We start from the raw sequence: 18,422 nt of genomic DNA on the forward strand, positions 1-18,422 counted from the left end.
TCATCTGGATCTGAGTAAAATAATCTTAATCTATCCATTCTGTACCTGAAGGAGCAGACCTCTGGTACAGTCTGTGAAATATAAGTGATGGATCTATAGTAAGTGAAGCAAACACAGAGTAAATGGAAGACTTCTCTAGTGGACCTTTTTCTTTCTGCGCAGTTGCATCTTTTCTGTATCTTTCTAAAGACTTTAATCTATTCTGCTTTTCAAATATTGTGCAATATAAGCACAGATGCAAACATTGAACAAACAGAAATTGCAGCTTGTCCTAAGCCTCATTCTCAAATATGTAGGAAAGGCTGTATTTGTAGAATAAACACCAGCTTCTGAGTTTTATTGATGCCTTATCATGTTACTGGTTTATAATAAACTAACTATATCTCCTGTACTAATTCCTAAAGTTCAAGGAGCTACTACAGAAGTTGCTAGAAATAGTTGCATCTTGGAACAATTCGTGGGATATGGGCAAAACAGCCTCACACTTTTGGACATGAAATCCAGATGGGTTTTTTTGTTCGATACACCTGCAGAATACATCATACTAAGATAAAATAAAGAACAACAAAAAGCAAAAATTTCTAGAGTGGGCAGCAGTTTTTCACACTATCTTTTAATTTCTCTTAAATGCCACCACTCTTTGGATAATGCTGTGGACAAGCTGGGCTCAGTGATACGATTAAACAACAGAGAGTGCATACAAGTGATACCTGAGGAGTCAGCTCCTAACTCTCCTGGCCCACAGGGCACCTGCAGCAGCAGCAGCAGCACAGAGCCCTCCCAAAAGGGCGTGCAGAGAGTCCCTGAGCTTCCCTGCGTGTGCCTGCAGCCCCTGCCCGGCGGGGCTGGATCAGCAGGGCTGTGCTGAGTCAGCATTCCACTGCCCTCCTGATGCCACCGGCTTCCACACATTCCAGGGCCCGGCCATGGAGCGCCCAAAATGTGCTGTGCTGGGCAGTTTCTCTTGAAGCAGTTGGGTGCAGGGCTCTCAGTGTGCTCCTTCCACTGGAAAGTTGGAAAGTTTTTAATGATCTGCTCCCAATTAGCCTGCTCATCTTTCTGCTTGGCAGCCTCACCGATTCAGTAGCGATAAATGATTGTATCTCCGTTTATTCACTCACCAGTGTGTGCTGCCAGTAAAAGCTGTCTGTCCAGCTCATGTCACCATGGCAATTGAGCCTCTCAGCATTTATTTATGCTATTAGCTTTGCAGCAATCCTGGGAAGTGGGGAATTACCACTAACCCCATTTTATAAATTAACCCAGGCTTGGAGAGACTGGGGCAAGGGAAAGGAGTTTGTGGCTCAAACCAGAGAGTAAGCAGAGCTGAGGAAAAAAAAAAGCCCAAATTCAAAACTTTAATTGGTAAATACAGGCTCTAAGTGTTTCTGCACACATCAGTGCAGATGTTGTCTCCTGCTTGAGTTAGTCAAAATGCAGAACCAAAACCCAGGGTGGGATAACAGCTGACTCCTCCCAAAATGCATTTCAGACATTTTGCTCTTCAGAAGGCAGGGATAGTGTGCTCGTTGCTGTCATGGGATGGAGCAGGAACTTGCTGAGTCTGAGGAGCAGCTGGCCCTAGACAGAAGTGAGAAGTTGTGCCTCTGCATCTTCCCAGGGCTGAGCTAGGGAGGAACTTTCCTGGATGGGTGAATTTGAGGGTCTGGTTCCTCTCCACAGAGGCTGCCAGTGATCCCAGGATCAATACAGCCCAGGCAAACCAGTGTGTGGATAAATAGGAGTTGCTTAAAAGCAAACAGCAAATCCAGCTCAAATTTGCAGGTGCTTCCTGGGGAAGAGGTGTTGAGGTGCAAGGGATTGTGTGACCCATGCAGGCTCACACGTGGTTATAGCAAAGCAGGAGGGGGTGTGGGGACGTGGGACAAGCTGGGTGGAAAAACCTTGTGTTGATGGCTCTGATAAAGAAAACCTGCTGAAGAATTGTCTTTAAGCAAGTGCTCCTGAGTGGTTTCCCTCATCATCTGGAAAGTGACTCGTGAGGAATGCTGGTTTTGCTGGTGATTTGGAGAAAAGAGGGGAAGTTTCTCAGGGAAGAGGTGGAAATGTAGAATGGCAAAGGGCCTTCAGCATTGGATAAATGCTCTTTGGAGAGTGCTTTATGAAAGTCTAAAATTGCTCAAGTGTTCTTACTAAGGAGTTTTTATTTTATCTTCCTTTCTTAGCAGGGAAAAATATTACAGGAGCTACAGGAACTGGTAATATTGGAAGTGATTACCTGTAGTTGAAAGTGAGGTCTAACAATGAAAACCCTTAGCTGTTACAGATATAGTAGGTTCTCTGTCACTTGAGAGCTTTAACTAAATATTTGGCAATCCATTTTTGTGAAGTGTCTGAGCTCAATCAGGAGAATTAGTGTGCACAATTCCCACAGCTGCCTTATGCAAGCCTGAGGCCTGAGTCACGGGTATGGTCGTGCCCTGGAAATCTCCATGCCCACACTAGTTGCTTGCTGCAGAACACATCCTCAGGAGCTGGTGATTCATCCCACACCTGGTGATACATCTCACAACATCTGGGGGCACTGGAGCTGGGTAGGAGACTGCCTGGCCACTGCAGGGGCATCCCTGGGCCCCCAAAGAGGGGAACCCCAGTACTATTTCCTAACCCACTGTTCTGTCTTCTGCTACCACTTTTAATGCAGTGGCCAAACTTTTCCACCAAACTTCATTGTGTGTGCAGTCATACCAGAAAGAGTCATTCATGAGAGCTGGAATTGTACTTAAAAGGAGATTTTTTTCAATGGGAAATGCTTGATGTCACCTGAAAAGCCCTGTTTATCTGTGTTTTGCAGAAACTGGTTCAGAAGACATTGATATACTTCCCAATGGACTGGCTTTCATCAGCTCTGTAAGTCCCCATGCCACCTCCCCCAGCTGGGGCTTGCCTGCTTCCTTATCTGCAGAAGCCATAGGTGAAAGGAGCAGGAGGGGTTCTCTTCTGCAAGTCTGACTGGCTCTCAAAGAACAGCCCAGTCTTGAGTTGGCTTAGCTGTCATTCCCCTCAGCAAGTGTGCTTCTTGACACAGAGGTGGTGTTGGTGGCTCTGACACAGGTGTCCTGTCACACTGACTTACCTGGCCATGTAACCTTGGCTTTATTTCATGCTACTTCATTGAAATGTTGAAATGTCTCTGCCATGTTAAGAAGCTGTGTTAATTCCCTAACTTTAAAAAAATCCCAAATTTTATGTATTGATTTTGCTGTTCCTGATTTTGTTTTAGCCTTTAGGAGATGGGTTTTCAACCTTCTCTTTGCAATTATGGTGGCTGGCCATGGGACATCCTCATGTGCGCTTGCAAGTCCGATCAAGGCCCTGGCTTTTTCAGCCCTGTGATGCTCTTGTTTACCTTTCATCTGGGAATTATTTTCTTATGTTTGGATTCTACAGGGCTTGAAATATCCAGGAATAAAAAGCTTTGCTCCGGATAAGCCAGGTGAAATATTTTTGATGGATTTGAATGAAGACAATCCCAGAGCAGTGGAACTGAGAATCAGCCGAGGATTTGATCTGGCATCGTTTAACCCTCATGGAATCAGCACCTATATAGACAGAGGTAAAGAGCTTGAGATGGTGGCAAACATCAGCCTAGAGAGCACAATCAGGAAGCCCTTTGCAGCCTTGCCCTGCACCCCCAATGGTGGTTCTTGCTGGGAGACAAAAAAGTTTGGGGTTTTTCACCTTTGTTTTGCTCTTTTCTAAATGTCAGTTGCTAAAGGAAACACACTTGCACGTAATTTCAGTCTGCCTGAAACAGAAGAATGCCCTAGATATTTAAAGCAAAGAAAACATGGTTAAATTTAGGGTTGAAAACCACAGAAAAATTGATTTTACATTTACGTCTGTCTCATGCTGGGTTCAAGAGTTTTGTGGAGATGCATCCTTCACTGACTAGTAGTGCCTGGAATGGAAACTTTTGTGGCAAAGTAGTAAATGATCATCTCTTTGTAAATTACCAAAACTCCTGTTACTCTTTGGCCAAGACAGGTTCTCTTCTCCAAGATATGTTCTCCTACATCAGGCTCTGACTACCAATAAAGTATCTTTTCCCCTCTCCTTTCATTGGGGGTTTTAGCAGGGCAAGTAAAATTCTGCAGCTATAAAGAAAACAATTGCTGCAGCTTGACCTGCATCCCCATACAGTCACCCTTTTAAGGGAAGGTGTTGGAAAAATCAGTGGTGGCTAGTGTAGGGTCCTGCCAGAAGGGCTGGGCAGATGGGCTGCAGCCTTGCACAGAATGCAGGGGAAGGATGCTCCTTCCACTCTGCCAGGGGATGTGGTGGACAAACCCAAGAGCCCAAACTGCCTTGGCCACAAACCCTTCTTCCAACTGACTGGGGCTGTTCCACAGATAGCAAAACCCAGTGGCTTTGCTATAAGGATAAGGTGGTCGCTTCTTTCTTCCTTGGAAGAAATAGCAAAAATCTATTATTAACAAAGCAGTTCCCTGTAGGGTCAGCCTGGGAGAAAAGCAGCTGGAGGTCTGGATCTGGTTGCAGAGGCATCTTGCAGAATCTTACTCATCCCTGTGCCTCTGCAGAGCCATGAGACAAATGCACCAAACTCAGCATGTGCTCTGTGCTCGAGGCTGCCTCAGGGCTGGGCTGCTCAGCCACACAGAGAATTCAGCTGCTTCCGTTTCTTTTTCAAGATGACACCGTGTACCTCTTTGTTGTGAACCATCCCCACCAGAAGAGCACAGTAGAGTTGTTTAAATTTGTAGAAGATGACAATTCTCTTGTACACCTGAAAACCATTCGACATGACCTTCTGACAAGGTATTGGGCTCAAATACAAATCAGGCTGCACTGGTGAAATCCTATGTAGGACGAGTTTTGGGTTTAGGCTATTGTTAATATATTTCCTCTTTAACCAGCACCCCTGTTTCTCTTACTGATTCCTTCTTATCTGTGTAATCAAAAGCAGTGTTTCTCCAATCTCTCCTCCAAATTATTTTAATAGTTGTATCACTAAATTAGTCTTAAGCGCTGCTGTGATTGATGCCAGTGAATTAGCTTGGCATCCATTTCTCCTTTGGTCATGTAACCCACACTCAGGTCATTGCAGATATGAGTCTCCAGATATTTTATTTTTTGTTTGGATATCCTACACTGTAAAAATAAACATACATTTAGCTTTCTCTGTTTTTTTATAATATAAATTTTTTTTGGTCCGTCCTACTGCATATGATTGTAAAATAAACAGCCAGATTGATTAAGCTGTCACAACACCTACCTGTTCTCTGATTTCTACTTGAATGTAATGAAAAAGAAAATAATACTACTACTGATACAAAATTATTTCCATGTACTTACAGATAGGTAGCCAGATCTCTAGCTGATGCCCTATGGCCCTATTCAGGTCTCAGCACTGCACTGTCCTGGCTCATAGAAAATAGAAGTAAAAAGGATCTAAATAATAATTTGGTGGCTACTTGAAGTACATCTATAATTGCAGCCTTTTTATGGGTATTGATGACCATGTCCTGACTGTATTCTGGGCTGTCCTAAAATGCTACTTCATACCTCTCTTTTAATTGTTTTTTTTTAATTTCTCTATCTCTTTATTTCTTTTTTAGTGTGAATGATGTAGTAGCCATGGGACCAGACAGCTTCTATGCTACCAATGACCACTACTTCTCTGACTTCCTCTTGATGTTCTTAGAAATGTTCTTGGGTTTAACCTGGTCAAATGTTGTTTACTATAGTCCAAAAGAAGTTAAAGAAGTAGCATCTGGGTTTTATTCAGCCAATGGAATTAACATTTCACCTGATAGAAAGTAAGTTTCTCCTTACATTAGATTTTGTTTTATCACACAGAAGTATCTGGAGGTCTGAATTTGTACACCTGGTACCTCTGTGGTCAGATGTCTGAAGTGGTTCATGTAAGGCAAGGTGCTGCCTGTGCAGCACAAGTGATGCAGAGTGTTTGGAGCACACAAGTTTTGTGTCTCAGTGTTTAGCAGCAGTGTTTGCTGCATTGTGTGGTACTTCATAGGCGGCAAGGTCAACAGTTGCTGCATTTTAACCACTGGTACAGGGGTTTGTGTGTCTTGCTTGCAAGGATTAATGGGGCAGGGTCTCTGCAAGCAGGGAGTGCTCTACAGTCCTACACATGCATGACTGAATCAACCACTCCTGTGGTGTAGACACATGATTAAAAAAAAATCGTAAATATGATTTTCTGGTTCCAAGGTTTATTTCAGTGTCATAATGAAAAACTGGCACAGTGTGAAGCTACACTGGCACTTCAGTAGGTTGGCTTCAGTGCCCTGTGGCTGGCTTGCAATGTCTGTGTGTAGGCTTGCACAGGAGGAACTGTCTAGTTTTGGTGTCTGTCTATTCATATATATTGAGGTGCTTTTCTTTCTTTGGAAGGTACATCTATATTGCAGATGTATTGGATCACAATGTCTATGTCATGGAAAAACATGCTAACTGGAGTCTAACCCATGTGAAGGTAAGTGCTGCTGTTTATAAAAAGAAGCAGATGTGGATTTTGGACAGAATAGTTTTGATGAGTGCTTGAGATTTCAGCATGATCATCTGTAAAGTTCTGGTCTGGGTGGCTCCTGCTGTGGGTTTGCAGAGGTGTCTGCACACCCCGTTACAGAGCTTCAGATCTCCCTCCCTCCCACCAACAACAGGGAGGGATCCTTGGGTATGCTGTGGAGCTGTAGTGGAAGTCTGCCTCAGGCAGTGTGGGTCAGAGCACTGAAAGCATCCACAGAGGTGTAGGTGTGGATGAGCTGATGGGGGAAGCTCAGAGCAGCGAGCAGGTTCCTCATAGCACAGGGGTGGGGATGATGTATGCCAGGGGAAAAGACAAACAGAGGTGGGGGAAAAGTATTTATTTAAAAAAAACAGTCTAAATTATGTCAGATGAGACAAGTCTGTTGGTTATGTTGTAGTTTGCTTCCAGGATTTCTGATGGATTTAATTTTTTGGTTTTTTTTCTATGTTGGCTAGACGCTGCAGCTGGACACGCTGGTTGATAACTTGTCTGTTGACCCTCACACTGGAGACATCTGGATAGGATGTCATCCCAATGGGATGAAGCTGTTCTACTATGATCCTGAAAATCTTCCTGCATCTGAGGTGCCTTTTGGGAGACATCACTGGTCTCTTGTTTATGTCTGTGCCAGAAAGTTGTTTTGTTCAATTCATGCTGGTATAACTTAACTGCCTTTCATAGAAAGTGCCTGGCACAAAGTGCCTTTGTTAAAGCAAAGACCAAGCTGGCTTCTGCTCTCAAGTGAGAGCCTGAACAGCATATACTCACTAACAAACACCTATTCAGATCCTTGGGCAACAACTAAATAATTTCCAACCAGTAGCTCAGTCACTTTGGACTCCTCAGGCTGCTTTCTGTGCAGCTGTGGGCATGCACACAGATTCTGATGAGCTGCATTATTTACTGAGCCAGCACCTCTTTGCCAAACGGAACATAATTGACTGAGTGCAAAGTGTGACCAGAAATGTTTCCACATGAATGATTAATTTGTGCAAGTGCGGTTCATCTGTAACACTGTAATTCTTTCTGTGAAATCAGTGAGGTACTGGCATTGGGGTGATGGTGGCTACGAGTGCTGCTGGCTGCTGTCCATTGGATTTCAGCCTTGTCTGAATCTCCCTGTAAGACGCTTCTCAAAATTACCATGTTCAATAGCAATAGATTTCTGATACTAGGCAGTTGCTTAAGCTGTCTGGGAAAAACATGAAAATAAGAAGATATGAACTAACTCTTAGTCTGGAAAAAAATGTGCACATTCCTAGTGGTGGGGATGAGTACCTGACTTCCTTACAGATGTTGCACAACAACTTAAAAAAAAAAATCAGTGCTCATGGACCGTGCTTCACTAAAGGCCCTCTCAGAGGAATCACATGATTGCAATTATCAGCAGCTGGTCATCCTAGCTAATTTGTTTAAGTTAACTGCTGATGTTCCCCATCTCCCTGGAGCATTTTCACCTGTGACCATTTCAACAGCTGTGTCCTCCCCTGCTCTGGCAGGTCCTGCGCATCCAGAACATCCTCTCGGAGCAGCCTGTGGTGACACGTGTCTACTCTGACAATGGCTCCGTGCTGCAGGGGAGCTCAGTGGCATCCATCTACCAGGGAAAGCTGCTCATTGGCACAGTCTTCCACAGAGCTCTCTACTGTCATCTATAGCTGCTCACGGGCAAGGCCTGCTGCTGTGGAAAGGATTTCATTCCTTGGGAACTCACTTAGTTTCTGCTAGATCTGCTAACAACAAGACTGCTCCAATAAAGGTTAACTACAGTAATGGAAATGTATTTTAGCCTTCCTCCCCAAAGTGAGACTTCTACACAATAGTAAAGGACATGGAATTGAAGGTGAGAAATTAGTTTATCTGTGTAATGGGGAGGACTCCATGTTGTTAACATTGAATTGGAGTTCAATTTCAGATTGTAAATTACTAAACTGTCAGACACTGAACTATGTGCTGGCTGGATTTCTGGTTTGTTTTTTGGTTGTTTTTTTCCCCCCATGAGAAAACTGATTTTGTAAATGAGAATTGCTGACTACCAGTGTGGTGTGCATTCTTGTCACTGACCCCTGGGCCTTCCCAAGGACTGTGCTAGGGGTTTTTCTTCCAAACCTTCCTGTTGGCTTTCCCTAATGCTTCCAAATTAACTGGAAGGAGAATAAATGTCATTTCAGTCTCATTCATTTCCTCTTCCCCCTTAAAGCCATTTCCCAGTGTTACTTCAGTTTCATACATTTGTTTTAATCCTATGAGAAAAGAGTAGGGCATCACTTTGGAGAGGTTTTTGACTGGGTCTTTCAAAGGGAGTTTAGAAAAGCTTTTCTTCTCTTAAAGAGTGGGAAACATCTCCTGCACGCCTTCAGCAGGTAGTGCATTAGCAATTACTATGGTCTGTCACTACAAAGAGAGCATTTCTGGGCACTCTGCAGTGACTCCCCCAAGCCATGGTCACACATGTTCTGTGTTTAACTTCAGCTGCTGTGGAGCTGATTCCTGCAGCACTTCTGTGCACCAGGCAGTCCTTCATGTTTACCTGGCAGCAGTTACTGACATTTTGCACTGCCAAAAGCCCCCCAGGTTTCCTTCAGCTAGTGTTTTTGGGATGATGTTAGCAGTCATTTGCAATGAACTGAACTCAGTGTCCTTTGAAGCTGGAGCTCATGGAGTGAGCTCTCCTTGCATTAGTGTAGATGCCCTTACCCTCAGAGCAGCTCCTGCTGCACTTTCTGAGTTCCCAGCTGTGATCATCTCTCCAGCTTTGTGAGAGTTGCTGACATTCAGCTAAAGGCTCTGTGTTACATGTGGCATCTCTCCTGCTGGGGTTGCCCCTGTGCTACCTGCACCTGCCTGCACTGGCCCTTTCCAGCATCTTGGCAGCTCCTGCAAGTGCTGCCACGAGACAGACATCCCTGAGGGCCACCAGCCCCTCTGCATCCTTCAGCTGTGCAGTAGCTTTTCCTCACTGCAGTTCTTCACCACTGTGGAGCAAAGACAGGCTGCTCCTGAAGTGCAACAGGAGGAGAAAGAGCCAGTCCCTGGGTGCTGATTGCTCAGTTGGCTTTGCTGTTCCCTCCTGCCTCTGCTCCAGCACCAGCCACAGCCCCTCTGGTCTGAACAGTACATGGAAAGTCCAGAAAACAAAGGAGTGCTTCTGCCTTTAGGACAGACCAATTATCCTGCTCTGTAGTGGCCCAAACACTGAGATAGGATGTAGAGTATGTGCAAACCTCCTCTGTCTGTGTTCTGCTGTTCTGGCTGGGAAGAGGCAGTGCTGCAGGCTGAGGTTTGGGTGAGCAGGGCCCTGAGCAGTGAATTGTGTACTGACACCTCTTGGCTCCTGCACCTTTCCTTTCTAACGAGCCTAATGGCTCTCACCCACTGGTAGGGGAAGAGAAACTGCTCCTTTCCTGAGCCAAAGGGACAGCTGTAATGAGCAGGAAGCCAGTGCCAGGGCTTGTGCCTGGGGCTGTGTTGCTGCACAGGAAGGACAGTGTCACCCCACTTCCTCTGCACAGCTGACTGGGCTGTGGGTCCTGCCACATCCCCCTCCTGCCCCCACAAAGCCTCTGCTCCACCCCAAGGCCTCACATGGCCACTGGCTGCTGGCACAGCCACCGTGGTGTAAGGCACGTCCCTGGGCACAGGAGCTGTGAGAGGCTGAAGAACAGCCAGTGCCACTCTGGCCCTTCCAAATGGCAGCTTCCCTCTGCTGCCATGGCCCACACTCACACACCCAGTACCAACACTGGTCCCTGCTCTTTGTGGTGTTTTGTACCGCAACAGCACCTGCTGCAGGGGTCAGTGATGGCTGGAGGGGCAGAGTTGGGTGCCAGTAAATCACACAGCTGATTGATTTGTCTCTTAGCAGGTCTGTGCACAAACTGTGCTTGCAGCTCCTCTCCAAAATGCTCAGTTGGTCTGGGGACTTGAGCACTGTCCAGGCTTCACTGTCTGCCCCTGGAGCTTTGGTGACAAGGACTCATCTGTTTGGATCACAGCTCTGAGTCTTTTGCTGCCCACGGCGTGCAGCCCTTCTACAGAGCAGAGCCAGCCCTGAATGAGGGCAGCTTTTGTCTCATCCCTTTGCAGAACTTTAGCATTACCTAACTCTGGCTTTCCTGCTCCCTCCTTAGCAACTTCTCTCCCTGCAGGACACTTTCAGCTTCCCTCCTAAGTGGTGTACTTTCTTACAGGAGCTTGTAATCCATTTTCAGCTATGAAGAACAGATGTTGTTCCCAGAGCCCAGGCTGAAAGAACAGCTCTGAAGGAAGTTCTCACAGCAAGGAGAGGTTGGGCTATTCACTCATTTGTGATTAGCCATCAGTGGCTTGCACTGGCATTCCAAAGTGATTATTGTAGGATTGTGCCACTTTTTGTTCTGAAGTGCTATGTTCTAAAGAGTTACGTCACATATCAGTGGCAGTGACACAGCTGAAATGCCAATCAGTCACTCTGCAGGTCCTGGATTTATTCTCTGGTCGTAGAAGGGCAACAGCCACTTCCCCCTGCAGTGCATTAGTAACCCACCAAAACATTATTCTCACATTTTACTGTTGCTTAAAACATCTTCTAAAAACACCTTCAAATGAGTAAATCTACATGTTGTCGGATCTTGTCGAACTTCTATTTTTTTTATTGGTTTTGGCTTTTCAGAAAATCAAGACTGTCTTCACTCATCACTGGCTTTTTTCCTGTTCTGAACTGCTCCTGTGCTGAGGATTTTCCTGTTGTTCTGCCTACAGATGGAACCATGGGCAAGCAAGGGGCCTTATCTTTTCTTACAGCATTTGAGAGACATCACAGCTGTCTGCAGTTACTGACAGTGACATTTGACCTGAGGCCAGGAGGGCGGGAAGCCCATTGCCAACCTCCTCCCAGGTATCCCAGCCTTGCAGGGCAGAGCTGGGAGCTGGAGCAGGGCAGCACACAGCCAGCCAGCAGGTGATGTGCAGCAAGAGCCAGGCTGGGCTACAGCTCCTACCCCCTGGCAGCCTCAGGGCAGAAACAGCACGGTGCAAGATGCAGCTCAAGCCTGCCCTCCCAATTACCAAGGAACCTGCACACGGAAAATCCAGGCTTGCTAGCCCGAGAAAGGCATAACCCATCATCTTTAACATGCTGCAGAGACTGGAGCAGTTCTGGGCATTTCTGAAACCCAGCTGCAGCTATCTGAGACAACTTGCACAAAAGGAAAGACATATGTACACATGGCTCCAGGCCTAGGGAGCTGCTGGGCAGACACATTTGACATGTCAGTTGTGGACCCAGAGCATCCTAGTACATCTATTTTAATTAAGATAATAATTTTATGAATTGAGGATTCTCTTTATTTCTTGCAGGTGGTGCCTATATTAGTGGAAGGTAAGATTTATGATTCAGTCATTGGGAAACACAAACTGGGTTAGACAGATTAAGTGCACAGTGTTTGGCCTAGATTCTGCCAGATGTAAATCCACTGAAATGACTACACAAATTGCACAGACTGTGCCCTTCGATTTTTCCCTAACTTAATGCTTTACTAAAATCAAATAAATAAAAGACTTATTAAACATATTCAGTGAAAGAACTGCTGTACTTTGAATGTAGAAAATGCCCATTATAACTAACCTACACTTGAGTGTAAAATGTTTTTATGTAACAAAATCAATCTAGATCTTTTAAACACACAAACATTGACCAGTATCAACGTGAAAGCAGCCTATTTTTACATCAACCTGCAGCAAAAGACTGCATGCTACATTTCAGCTTCATATAAAAAAAACCCCAATTTTTTCCTTTTTTTTTTTTTTTTTTACTTCTTTCTACATAGTTACAGAGTGTAAATGAGACCCACTTGGGGGCTTGTGAATCATGCCAATTTGGCTAAGGACTGGGATTAAATAATCTTTGGCTGAGCAGAAGGAAGTGAAGAACAAGCAGGGGAAGGTACATATTCCCCTGACCCCCTCGCCTGACCCCTGCAGCTGTCTGGTCATCCTCACCATTTATTATTTCTTCTGAAATGACAAAGAAAAGGGCAGAAAAGTGAGGACTCATTACAAATTCTAATAAAGATTCAGGATTTCTCTTTTTATTGCATTCGTTGTCTAACAACAATAATACTCATTGGCAAGAAATTTATTTACACTAACAAATTAACTTTAAACCACAAGGCTTTGTTGTTTGTATTTCAACTGTAAGAAAACAAAGGGCCACCATGATGTTTTCTTTTGATGTCTCCCAATAACTAAATATTAAACAAAGTTATCCTGGGGAAAACTCAACAATCTAGAGAAGTTCATATCAACCAAGCACAAGAGAACAAGCCCAGACATGGCACTACTGTGTCCTTCATGCAGGTGATCAGACACCAAGATGTACAAACAAAAAGTTCAGAATAACATGCATTTCATATACATTTGACCTCTTTAAAAAAAGAACAGAAAAAGGAAAAAATCTGAAGCACAACTATCTCTTTAACCATATAAAAAGAAGCAATGTAAGAAGCCAATTTTTACAGTAAGCACAGTGCATTTTAGTCTTTTAGCTGCCTGGTCTTCTAGCAATATGTGTAACACTTGTCAGTGACCAGTGAGATACCGTTGCAATGTGACTGGGAAATATGAAAGCAGTTGCTGAGTGAATGTGTATGGGAAAGTATAGAGTCAGAGGATGTTCACTGTGCACTCTTCACTTCCAAATGGGCTGGTTACTCCTATGTCTGGTGCCCTGAGATGCCCCTTTCCTTCAGACACTTCTGCACAGGTCCCAAACCCACTTCCAGTGGTGGCAGTGGCAAAGTTCCTGCTGGAAACCCAGCAGGAGCTCCTGGGTTACTCAGGCTGGATCTGACTCCGTGAGCTGTGAGCCCTCCTCACCTCTCTGGAAGAAGAGACCTCCCTAACTCAGCAGGTTTCACCAAGAGCTTGTTCTTAACACAATCCACACTTCCCAAAGAAACAGGCAGCCCAAGGCACTGCCACCAAACCTTCCTGTAAGATGTGCATTTTTTAAAATCATTACTTAATGCCAGAAGTGAAAGTACTAGTTCGTACAGCTGGTTAGTAACAGAAAGCTCATTTTATATTGAGGGTTTGGAGGGCTCAATGTCATGACTAAGGTATTATAGCTTTGAAAAAGCAGTTTCACAGGTAAAGAAAAAAGTCCAGTAAAATCCACAGGGAGGTTGACAAAAGGGACTGGGCCATCTGCAGACGACCCACACTCCACTCTAGTGAGTGGGCAAGTCTCCTTGGATTTCACCTGTCATCCTGCTCAGAAACGAACTGCTGAAAGTGCTCCAACAAAAATCAAGGTTGGGGTTAAAAACACAAAAAAACCCTTGTGTTTCCTTGCTAAAACACTGACACTCAACTACATGATGATGCTCTTCCATACTACTGCAGAACAGTATTCTGCACTACGTGCAAGAGTGGCATTTCCTTCTCTTCTTTCTCTTGGAACACAATTCATTCTCAAAAATGACACCGCCCACCTCGTACCAGTCCCTGAGCCAGGAGGTGAAGGTGTAGCAGCTCAGGACGACAGGAGGCTTTGATGGAAGCAATAAAGTATGAGGAACCCTGATCTCAGGTGTCAAGCACCTCTGAATGTCAATGACAGCTAAGGGGTGGTGAATATTAGAGGAAAGCTTTTCAGTAATTCTAGTAAAAGCTCAATTCTTGTGGTATCCCTACAGCAGACTACTGTCATAGTAAAAGAGATGCCATTGCAAAAAATTTTTGAGAAGTTGGAAAAGTACAAAAGTATTTGTATACACTGAAATACAAACATCTAATGCCATTCATCTTTTTATTACTGGCTTCTGTTTCACTGTGTAATTCTAACCCATGATCTTCAGCAGGCTCCACTCCCAGCAAGCCCACCAGGACCTGCTTAGGGCAGCAGGTGAAATGCAGACAGCGGGCAGCTCTGTGCACTGCAGTGAAGGGTGCAGCTCCTTCCTCACCCCCTGGTCCTGTCTCTTTGGGCAGACTGAAACCCAACAGGGAGCTTTAACAGGACGCTGCGTGGGAGCAGCAACCCACCCATGAAGAAATGGGAACACACAAGCTGGAAGCAATTCACGTCAGTATGTTTGGTGATTTGAACAGAACAAGGAGCCACTGCTCTCCTCACAATCTCAGAATAAGCACTAGGATTTTTGGGACTAAAGTAACCTGCAGAGTTGTACATTTAATTTTCTATTTTTGAGACTTCCACTTTTTCCTAACTCTCCGCTCTTCACCTTTTTAGAGGCTCTATATATTCACAACTTGCAATACTGCAGCACTGAGCAGAACTAGAGTTTACAGAACTGGCCTACCACCCTAACCAGGGAGAAAATGACGTGGGCCAGCCTGCTGCAGTCACCCAGGTGTAATGATGACACAAGCACGTCTTGAGGTGTGGAAGCACCCCACTGTCTGCACAGCAGTTCAGTGGTGGCCCGGCAAGTCAGCCTAAGAAAAAACAGCTTTAGCTCCACAAATAAACACACAATGTAGGCAACATTATGCCTGCAGGTGAGCCAAACTGTGAAAAAGGCTGTCCAGCCAGTCAGCACAGAAAATTTGTTTTTTTCTTGTTCCATTAAGCCCCACATTAGTCTGACTTAGCATTGGTTTACAGGAACTTTAAGAATGATGAGACATCCATCTTTTGTTTCTTATAAGTCATAATACCGTACAAGGGGAAAAAAATTGCAACACAACTTTAAAGGTCCCATACAATAGCAAGAAAAGTTTCAAACTGTGCTTCATGTCCGTTATCAGGTGACATTTCTGCACTTTCCAAGATTGAGTTGCCATATTTCATAAAACGAACCACATAAATCTTTTATCATAGAAAGAACAGCAAAACTCTTGTCATTGCTCTGTTTCCTTAGTTTTCACACGTAGATCAAAATGCATTTTAATGGTTTTAATTTAAATGTAGCCCATTAGGTTTTTTTAAGTCAGATTTTTGTTGATGTCTTTAGTCTGAGAATAACAAAATAACATTATCACAAAGCAGTAAAAATACCCTGAATACTTAAAGGACTTAAGTTGAATTAGTTATTCTGCAGAGTAAGAACATGATTTACAAAGAGATTAACTAGGCACTGTTCTAAGGAGCAAGAATGAAAACTCAATATATAATGCCAAGCAATCTGCTCTGGTTTCTAAATAAAAAAGAACATGAAACAGAGACATCACCTTAGATTATTATATACAACCACTTAAACATTACTACAGTGTAAACATAATTTAAAAAGAAAATTGTCATCTAAGGAATTTATCAACATAGTTTTTAAAATATTAAACTTCCAGTTTCTTCCAGGTAACTTCTTTTACTCTGAGAATGCTAATTTTATGAGGCTGTTAAACATTTGTAAAATTTTTCTCCTATGAATGAACACAGAAGGAGTTACTGCAATGTGTAATTTTTTGTTAGCAGGTGTATTTTGCTGCTGGTGGTTTATCTCAAGAAAAGTAGCACAAGCCTTTAGAAATATCAGCAAGTATCTTTTATAGCAATTTCAATTTTAGATCTGAATAAAATATACATCAAAAACTTGTAGAAATTGGATTTGGAAGGAAAAATAAAGCTAATGCTAAGTAGATCTGTTGTGTATTAATTTTGAATGAACTAGGCTCTCTCAGTTTACAAACCATTTTACATGTCAAAGAAATTATGAGGATCAAGAGAAATGTAACTATTAACAGTGCACCCTAAGTGATCCAAATCTGAGCTTCAGAGAACTTTGCAGACACAAATCTGAATACCATGAAGTACAGAGCAGAAGAGAAGCCAAGCCAAACTAAAACACACATTTTCTTCAGAGGAATTTTCAATTTTAGGCTGGTGCATTTTTACGTTCTAACTCTGAATCACCATGTTAAACAATTTCTGCGTTTGCACAGCAGATGAAGACTGCCACTTGCAGGCTGCATGAGTGGGCAGTGACGTTTCTCAAGGGTACACAGTGAGCTCTGCCTGTAGAGCAGTCATCTCTACCTGCAGCTCCACACTGTGGAGACCTGCCCACTGTCTGTCCCTTCTTTTGAGGCAATACTGTATAGTTCAGTACTGCTGTTCAGGCAGTATCACCATACACTAATTCTGTCACACTCTAAAACTACACAGCAGCCTTCATCCATGGCCTCACACACCCCAGAAATCCCTCAAGTATGACCACTGCTAAGCCATCTAAACATTCTACAGCCAAAGTCCAAAAATTCAGGTTTGGTTGGATATTCTTTAAACATATCAATCAAAACAGTTACAATGTGGGAGCTTTGGATTAAGTAACCATCACCTCCATGGCAGCGTTGACCTTAACAGCAATGTACTGAATTTAATTTTAACCAGGATCACTCATCTTCCTCTTCTTAAAGTGCACTTCTGTAAAAACTGAAAATCTACAGCAGACTCAAGTTTGATAATTGTTTCCAATACCAGCTTCATAATAGCACAGCACAAAGCTCATTCTCCCAGTGCTTACTGACTGGAGAACGAATTTGAAGATGTGGGGTTTTTCCTGGGAAAAACGAACTTGAAACAAAATAAACTCAGTTTCCTGTATGAAACACATGAAAAAAAGTGGAGTGTGCTATAAGAAAATTTCTACACACTGGGAGCACAATAAAATTTATACAGATTTATACGCTGTGCTCTAGTTAGAAATTTATCCTTGCTCAGATATCTAAAGGATAAATGTTATCCTCAGATTCCTATGTAAACCCACATAACCATGTAAGGCTTTGCCTCCTTCCTGGATTAACTATTGTACAGTTAACAGAAAGAGTTTCACCTCCTGTCCTTTACCCAGGGGGAATACTGACTCTCCTATCTTTATATCCAGTTTATGAGAAGTCGCTGAACAGTTTTCAGAGCAGTGCTGCTTAAAGGTACTGATGCAAGATGAAACTCAACTCCAGCAGACTGAACTGAGTATCCAAACACCGTAAAGAAGACGAACTTCCAGTCAGAAAGTCAAGTCAAATCTTATCAGACAGAGCACAACTCCTTTTATCCAGCTGAAGAAATGTTCCCCAACCATACTGACTGGCCATCCTATTCAGAAGAGGTGAAGCAGTGGACATGCTCCTCGGCATCATGCTGGTTACTGAAGTGACCAAACACACAGAGCGCAACAGAGAAGAGTAGTTTGGAAGGAAACACCACCACACAAAAATGAAATCTGTTAGCTGTCAACAAGAACAGAACAAACCGAGGGGCTGGGATTGTTTCACATGGCAACAGCAACGAGCATGAACTGGATATGCAGGAAAGGAAACGACACAATATAAATTTCCCTAGTCATTCTATGTACAGCCCCATCTCTCTGTACACAATCCTGGGTGATGAACACAAGAAAGCTGAAGGGGCATCAGAGTGGATAAGAGTTCCTCTTTCCTTGACATGCCTCCACTTGCCAAACACAGCAGCACTTCTGCTTATCACTGCTCATTAGTGCCCTCTGTTGCATCTGACGAACACTTGTCTGTTTTCTTTGATCTCCTCTGCAACTGCTCTTGTTCCTTCCTTCGAAGCTTTTCCCTTTGCTTTTCCATTTTCTCTTGAGCCTTGCGAGCCTTCTCCAAGGACGCTTTCATTTCCTTTAGCTTTCTTTTAATGATTGCTCTGTCCTGGGAAGATGTCATACCAAGAGCCTGAGGTGGGGAAAACAAAATTTAGAAGAATTTCTTATGGTTTAAACAACGACGTTTTGTTTTCATATTCTAGTAATAAATCTCCTTAGAAGACTGTAACAACAAAGTGAACCTGTCACAGGCTCAGATACATCACTCATGTGCAAGTATTACACTTCATGCTTTCCACTTCTAGAATATTGAAGATGAGACCTCATTGCCACCACCAATTTAGATTTCATTGATCAAATAAGGCAAATAAACTATTTTCTTG

The 18,422-nt window shown here is 43.6% G+C and overlaps 2 protein-coding genes across 5 annotated transcripts in view; one reads left to right on the forward strand and one right to left on the reverse strand.

Moving 5' to 3' along the window:
- LOC102033037 (serum paraoxonase/arylesterase 2) overlaps window positions 1-8,715 on the forward strand; it is an 11,310-nt gene extending 2,595 nt beyond the window's left edge. The window contains exons 2-8 of the mRNA XM_031066823.1: window positions 2,816-2,871; window positions 3,412-3,577; window positions 4,674-4,800; window positions 5,601-5,801; window positions 6,400-6,481; window positions 6,991-7,119; window positions 8,035-8,715. Of these exons, the coding sequence (XP_030922683.1) occupies window positions 2,816-2,871; window positions 3,412-3,577; window positions 4,674-4,800; window positions 5,601-5,801; window positions 6,400-6,481; window positions 6,991-7,119; window positions 8,035-8,193 (920 nt within the window). The 3' untranslated portion in view covers window positions 8,194-8,715. The remainder of the gene's footprint in view (window positions 1-2,815; window positions 2,872-3,411; window positions 3,578-4,673; window positions 4,801-5,600; window positions 5,802-6,399; window positions 6,482-6,990; window positions 7,120-8,034) is intronic.
- Window positions 8,716-12,575: 3,860 nt separating this feature from the next.
- PPP1R9A (protein phosphatase 1 regulatory subunit 9A) overlaps window positions 12,576-18,422 on the reverse strand; it is a 129,000-nt gene continuing 123,153 nt past the window's right edge. For all 4 annotated transcript variants that reach the window (XM_005418571.2, XM_005418570.3, XM_014312126.2 and 1 more), the window contains one exon: window positions 12,576-18,169. In XM_005418571.2, the coding sequence (XP_005418628.1) occupies window positions 17,957-18,169 (213 nt within the window). In that variant the 3' untranslated portion in view covers window positions 12,576-17,956. The remainder of the gene's footprint in view (window positions 18,170-18,422) is intronic.

This window comes from Geospiza fortis, unplaced genomic scaffold (genome assembly GCF_000277835.1).
Source record: "Geospiza fortis unplaced genomic scaffold, GeoFor_1.0 scaffold138, whole genome shotgun sequence".
NCBI lineage: Eukaryota > Metazoa > Chordata > Aves > Passeriformes > Thraupidae > Geospiza > Geospiza fortis.